The sequence below is a fragment of the Zea mays genome, chromosome 5 (assembly GCF_902167145.1).
Source record: "Zea mays cultivar B73 chromosome 5, Zm-B73-REFERENCE-NAM-5.0, whole genome shotgun sequence".
NCBI classification, from domain to species: domain Eukaryota; kingdom Viridiplantae; phylum Streptophyta; class Magnoliopsida; order Poales; family Poaceae; genus Zea; species Zea mays.
Genome location: NC_050100.1, coordinates 159997108 through 160003633, shown reverse-complemented (window position 1 = coordinate 160003633; position 6526 = coordinate 159997108). Strand labels below are relative to the sequence as shown.

Here is a 6526-nt window from a genome sequence, read left to right as displayed (position 1 = left end):
GGTCCGGGCCCGGCCCACCAGGCACGGTTAGAAAACCGGGCCGGGCCATCTAAGCCCGTGGGCTCGTTTCCCTGTCCGAGCCCGACCCGCAGCGGGCCTAAACGGGTTGGGTCAGCCCGGTAAACACGAAAAAAGCGGACCGATCGAAAACGGGCTAAGCGGGCCGGTAAGCACGGTTTAGTGCAAAAAACGGGCTTAACGGGCTTAGAGGTAAACGGGTCGTGCCAGGCTAGCCCACCTTGCTTAGTTTCCTATCCGAGCCCGACCCGCTTATTCGTGCCGAGCCGGCCCGGGCCCGGGCCCGCATAGAACCGGGTCGTGCCGGGCTCAAACAGCGGGCTTCGTGCCGGGCTCGTGGGCCTCGTGCTTATTGGCCATCTATACCTGTGAATCATGCATGTGCGTTGTAATTCTTCCCATCTTCGTTAGGATTGATGAAACTAACAACAAATGAGAACGAAAAAAAGATACCAATGGTTAGTAGCAAAAAAAATCCATGTTCATGTACACATAACACATGTGAACGCATAAATGTTGTGTGGAGATGAGAAGAAACCAAAGGATAAACACAATGCCAGGTAATGGTTATTCTTACAAATAGAAATGTTAGATGCAAAAGGAAGCGTATAAAAGTAATAAAAAGGCATTATATTTTCCACAGAAGTTAATTTCTTTAAAATGGTGGTCAATAAAAGGTTGGCATTATAAACTATCAACACTGCCACATATCTAAAAGACTAAAAGAACATGTAACCAACATAAATAATTCATGTGACTAGAGTCGTATCCATTTTTTATACTGTGCAATTTTAAAAGTAGAACATGTTTTCAAGAATAACCTCATTGTATAAAGAGCATGTAAAATCCAACTTCAATTTTTCCAACAGTTTTACATACAAGATGTGAGTGTAAACTTTTATCTCACTTTTGAAGAGAAACCTGTGTGACCCCATCTTGAGGATATTTAATTGTTACCAAAATGTACATCTAATGCAACAACCATGGTCCCAACGGATGTTAATGTGTGGATGTCGAGTACCACTATCGCCCTCCAAGCAGATGAGATATCCAACTTCAGGACATGGAACTCTCCATAGAGATACAATGCATAGAATGTTAGTTTCGTCAATAGTATAATTAGGACTAATTTGTCAACCACATTTTTTCAAGAGATTTCTATTTTTCAAAGAAAACTTAGTTTATTTTCCAAAAAATGAGAATCCCTTAGAAAAATGAGGTTTTCAAACTAGCCCTTAATATGTAGAATTTTCATCTGCATACAGCAAAAAAACAAAGTAAACATATGTATTATGCCGGGTACGGAACTGATAATGAAACCTTGGCATGACTGTCTCAAAACGTATAGGTTTGTGAAACCAGCAAAGTCAAATCCAGTAGTGAATTTTCATTTAGGATCTCACATGAAAAATATAAATAAAGGATACTATTGGCCTCACAGACCGGATCCCTGGGAACAACAAAGGCAGCAACAGTTGGGAATGAATCGGATCAAAGAGGATGGAGCAGTCGCGTTGCGACGTTCGATGGGCAGTTAAATACCTTCTTGCCACGAATAACAGCACCAAGCTTGCCTTGGATGACAGTGTACTTGGTGGCTCCCAGGAACAGGCCGGTCGAGGCAAGGTACGGTGCCCCCGCTCATCGAAATCCTTCATGATGTTGGCCATCTCAGGCTTGAATTGGGTGGATGACGTCACAGCAAAATCTATCCCTTCACATGTTAGGTGTCAGCTAGCGGGATCAGATCGAATTGGTCACACAGACAACAACGTTTATGTAATACAAGGGGAATCGAATGTGACGGTGCCGGCAGGATCCTCTACCGTAACATCCGTGAACGTTGTGGTAGCCGGGTGGATGACGTGTGGGCCAGCTGTGGCCTGGTACCACGTGGCTGCCGTCGGACTTTACGGCAGAGGAATGGTTCGCATGAAGGTAGCGGTGACCTCGGGGAATGCAGTGCTCTGAGCCCAGGCGGCGCCTTCATGGTCGACGATGGCTGCCGACGTGAGGTGGTGGCCCTCGATCTCGCACATCAGAATTTCGCACATCTCGATCGCTAGAGAACGGAGAGGGTGTCCGTCGGAGGAGGGCTCATGCAGTGCTCCCCCCAAACAACTCGATCTCACTATTTTTGACTGATCACGAAGAGCTTGTAGCAGCGTGTGTCGAACGGGTGGCTAAATAGAGAGGGACCCAGATAGAGAAGGCCAAATTGAAGGGATGGAGGACTGGATCCCCACCGCCTCGCCGTGGCAGGCCACACGTTTGTCTCCTCGCTCCCCTTGGGTAGAAACGGAGAGGAGGAGGAGGAGCAGTAGTGACGCCCAATCAATCACCAGAGTCAAGGGGTACCTCGGCGCGACGACACTGGTGGCTCGACGGACTTCCAACGTATAATTGGAGAGGAGGAAGAACAATAGAGATGGTCAACCAATCACCTGGTCAGTGGGGCGTACCTCGGCACGACGGAGCTAGCGAATCGATGGCCTTCCAACGTCGAGATGTGGCAATGGGGTGTAGCTTGTCCTAGGCCATGTGGCGATGGGGTGTTAACGACAGAGATATTATTGGGATCGAAGAAGGGAGATCGGAGGTAGCAGGAGAGCAATGCTTGGAAAAGGGGAAGAATGAGCCGATAGACACGACAGTGGATTTCAATATTCTCTTCTTGGTCCCTCTCCTATTACAAGACATTCTTTTTATAGAAATCTATACTGGATCGCAGCCCACACATTTGGCCCACATTGGCCCACGTTTCCTTCTACTCAGCTTGCTGACAGCTTTCTCCATCTGTTGCTGCCTTCTCAGCCATCTCCTGGATACGTGTTGCTGACATTCCCCACTCCTCGAAATGCGGCTTGCCCCCAAGCCGCTGATAGTGTAGCCAGCATGATACGGAACTGGTTGCAGGTGATGACATTCTTATGGAAGTATTGCAGCTCCATCTGCCTAGAACTGTAGTCAGATAGCTTCGCAAAAATGACAAGCTTCACAAAATTGTAGTCAGGGTGCACCGGTGTTGTATCAGAGAGAATGTTGAGTGCTAACTGAAGAATCTGACAATAGCAAGACTTCAACAGAAGTGCCAGTAGGTGCTGCGGGAGGTAATCCATGTAGCAACACCGTAGTTCCCTTGTATTGGTATATCCATCTCCTGTTGACATATGACTGTATGCTTCCAACCAATTCCTGTTGACAACTAAATTATATTTGGACAAGGGCAATAATGAGATGTTGGACACAAACTTGTAATCCTGTATGAACCATTCCATAGTCAGCCGGTAATGTTGACAAGACATGATTTCCCTGTTGTCCACTTGCACAGATTCAGTGCTGATCATGTCTGAAACTCCTGGTAAACTGGACGGAAATCGATTGATGACGAAAGTGTAGGAACTTCCTGAGCCCACCAAAATCAACAAAGGGATAGACTGAAGGGATCCTCTGAACTTCAACGTTTGGCGTCTGTCCGAGCCTGAACAAGCTGCCTGGGATAAAGTCATCCTGAGTTGTGGACCCTCGATTCCGTGGTGGCGAGTCTCACTGTCTGTGCTGACTAATTCCAAGACCCCATCCACGACATGAAGCTGAACAGAATGAGTACATTTCTGACCATAAGACCACTTCTCCAGACATCTGTCACATAGACCCCAGGTTCTCCTATCACTATGTAATGAGGCCCGCTTATCTCCATTGGATGCAGTCTTGTGCACATGTCCCAACATAGTATATAGCAAGTGACAAGCTATTTTGTGCACCTGTCCTTTCATTTCTTTTCTGGAGGTCAGGGTATCAATGAATATCTGATCTTCAAGAATAGCTCCAGCAAAACCGTTATCCGCATCACCGAGCTTCGGTATTGAAATTGCAGTCGAAAAACAAGTGTGTAGGACGATGAAACAATTTAGCAAACATCTGGTGGACAGAACCACAGAGAACATTGAACTGAAAAATTCATCTGCAAACTCCAAAAATTCAGAGGCATAATCATACTTGCCCCCTTTTTGCATCTTCTCAGCCATATTCCACGAACTAACAGCCAACCACTTCAGTCCCCGCGGCTCTCCAATTTCCTTTCCCAGAAAAACGTCCCAACCAAGCTTCAGCCGTCGAATATAAAATGGGGTCACCAAAAATAGTGGCTACCATATACCCTTGAACCAGGCACAGTCTCTGCAGTTGTAATGCATGCCGCTGCACACATCATAAAGTAGCCAGAATGTCCAAACAGGTGGTGGCCAAGGCGGAAGCCAAACTTTAACACCATCAACCTGAAGACACAACTCAATGAGCAAGACATAGGTGCATCTCTCATCGGCCACAATCAGAGTCCTCTCAAACTGGTTGGTCTCCTTGTCGTTGATCCTAAAGTAGGTCGAGATTTCCATGGGGCAGACTGTGTCCTTGGGAACGAAGCTAAAGGACCCGTCGCTGAACACCACTGAATTGAGGGCGACATAGTAGTTGTCGCCTGGCAGTACGACGCTGCCCAGGTAGTGCCTGACAAGGTCTGGGTACTCACAGATGCCTTTGGACGTGGAGTAGTAGCAGATGGACTGCAGGTCCACGAGCGCATACTCGTTGTCGCTCCAGGTGGCCTCGACCATGGCGAGCATGCTGGTGGTGGCATCGCGGTTGGGGACCATCGTCGAACACGTGCTGGGCGAGGTGTGGAAAACCTCATCCTCCTCCTCGGTATCCACCAACTGTGGGATAAAGGAAGCTGGAGATGGAGCCGTGTCGATGTAGGGGCCAAGCGGAGGCTTGTCCTCGGGTGGAAGCGTGAAGTAGTCGTGTGCGAGGTGCGCCATGTCGGCCACCGTCGCGGCATCCACGTTGTGGTCCACCACCCAGTCCTCGCACGCCATGGTCACACGCGTGCGGATCTCGACCCTTCGCGCCCTGGCGAACTCCAGCGTGTCCTTGGTGTTGCTGACCACAGCCACGACTTGCTTGATGTCGAACTCGGAGGTGGGGAAGCAGAACTCCATGGTCCGGTCGGTGTCGAGCTCGTCGCCGAAGCAGTGGTCGGCATCGTCGGAGAAGAGAGCCTGAGTGGTAGCGCTGTCGACAGGTTCCTCGTCGAAGAGAGGCCATGCATCGAAGACCGGTTCGTCGTCGTCGTAAGATGGAGAACGCGGCCGCGCACAGGGGCTTGCGGCGTACGCCGCGCCCACCGAAGAGCTGAACACGTCGTTGTATTGTAGCGCTATGGTGGAGGAAGTTATGGTGCCCTCGAACGAGTCAAACAACGAGGCGAAGGAGGAGGCAGGAGTCTGCTCGCCACCACGGCCCGCCAGCGCCTCAGTCAAGCGATTCTCCATCAACGCCATTGCATCGAGCAGCTCACGGACGGTAGGATCTGGATGATCCATCGTGGACGATCGGAGTGCCATGGCACAACAGAGAGGGATTCAGGACAACCTAATCTGATACCAAATGTTAACCACAGAGATATTATTGGGATCGAAGAAGAGAGATCGGAGGTAGCAGGAGAGCAATGCTTGGAAAAGGGGAAGAATGAGCGATAGACACGACAGTGGATTTCAATATTCTCTTCTTGGTCCCTCTCCTATTACAAGACATTCTTTTTATAGAAATCTATACTGGATCGCAGCCCACACATTTGGCCCACATTGGCCCACGTTTCCTTCTACTCAGCTTGCTGACAGCTTTCTCCATCTGTTGCTGCCTTCTCAGCCATCTCCTGGATACGTGTTGCTGACAAGCTTGTAGCAGCGTGTGTCGAACGGGTGGCTAAATAGAGAGGGACCCAGATAGAGAAGGCCAAATTGAAGGGATGGAGGACTGGATCCCCACCGCCTCGCCGTGGCAGGCCACACGTTTGTCTCCTCGCTCCCCTTGGGTAGAAACGGAGAGGAGGAGGAGGAGCAGTAGTGACGCCCAATCAATCACCAGAGTCAAGGGGTACCTCGGCGCGACGACACTGGTGGCTCGACGGACTTCCAACGTATAATTGGAGAGGAGGAAGAACAATAGAGATGGTCAACCAATCACCTGGTTAGTGGGGCGTACCTCGGCACGACGGAGCTAGCGAATCGATGGCCTTCCAACGTCGAGATGTGGCGATGGGGTGTAGCTTGTCCTAGGCCATGGGTGTTCCTCGACGCCGACAACTTGGGGGATGCCAGTGGTGGACGAGGCGACATTGTGAACGCACCGCAGTGTAGAGTAGGCGTCGAGTGCGTCGTCGACCCCTATCGAGCGATGGTCTAGTGGTGGTGGATGTGGAGGAAAAGAAATGAGCCAACCCTAAACTATTTGACTACATGGGCCCAAATTTTTTTAGCAACCAACAGTCGGATGTCCACCTACCTCTATAGTGACCAACTGTAAGTCATTAAAGTTATATAGTTTTAGCAGCCAATGAACCATGGCTAAAAATGTCTTTAGCAACCAACCATCAATCCTTAACATTTAGCAACCAACCGTTCGTACTAAATAAGGGTTGCTAAAAGTGAATCATCATGTAGTGCCTTCT

At 49.4% G+C, this 6526-nt stretch overlaps 1 protein-coding gene across 5 annotated transcripts; it reads right to left on the bottom strand.

Annotated features, from left to right (window-relative positions):
* Positions 1 to 1329: 1329 nt before the first annotated feature.
* On the bottom strand, positions 1330 to 5465 carry LOC103627115 (UPF0051 protein ABCI8, chloroplastic). 5 transcript variants are annotated; one of them, XM_020538519.3, is made up of 3 exons: positions 1845 to 5465; positions 1561 to 1732; positions 1330 to 1468 (listed from the first exon to the last, which is right to left on the bottom strand). In XM_020538519.3, the coding sequence occupies exon 1, from the start codon at positions 5418 to 5420 to the stop codon at positions 4167 to 4169; it is 1254 nt and encodes a 417-aa protein (XP_020394108.1). In that variant the 5' UTR covers positions 5421 to 5465; the 3' UTR covers positions 1330 to 1468; positions 1561 to 1732; positions 1845 to 4166. The 5 variants fall into 5 exon arrangements, with proteins under 5 accessions (XP_020394108.1, XP_035815054.1, XP_035815053.1 ...); XM_035959161.1 differs by having other exon boundaries at positions 2481 to 5465; XM_035959160.1 differs by having other exon boundaries at positions 1561 to 5465.
* Between the last annotated feature and the right edge of the window lie 1061 nt (positions 5466 to 6526).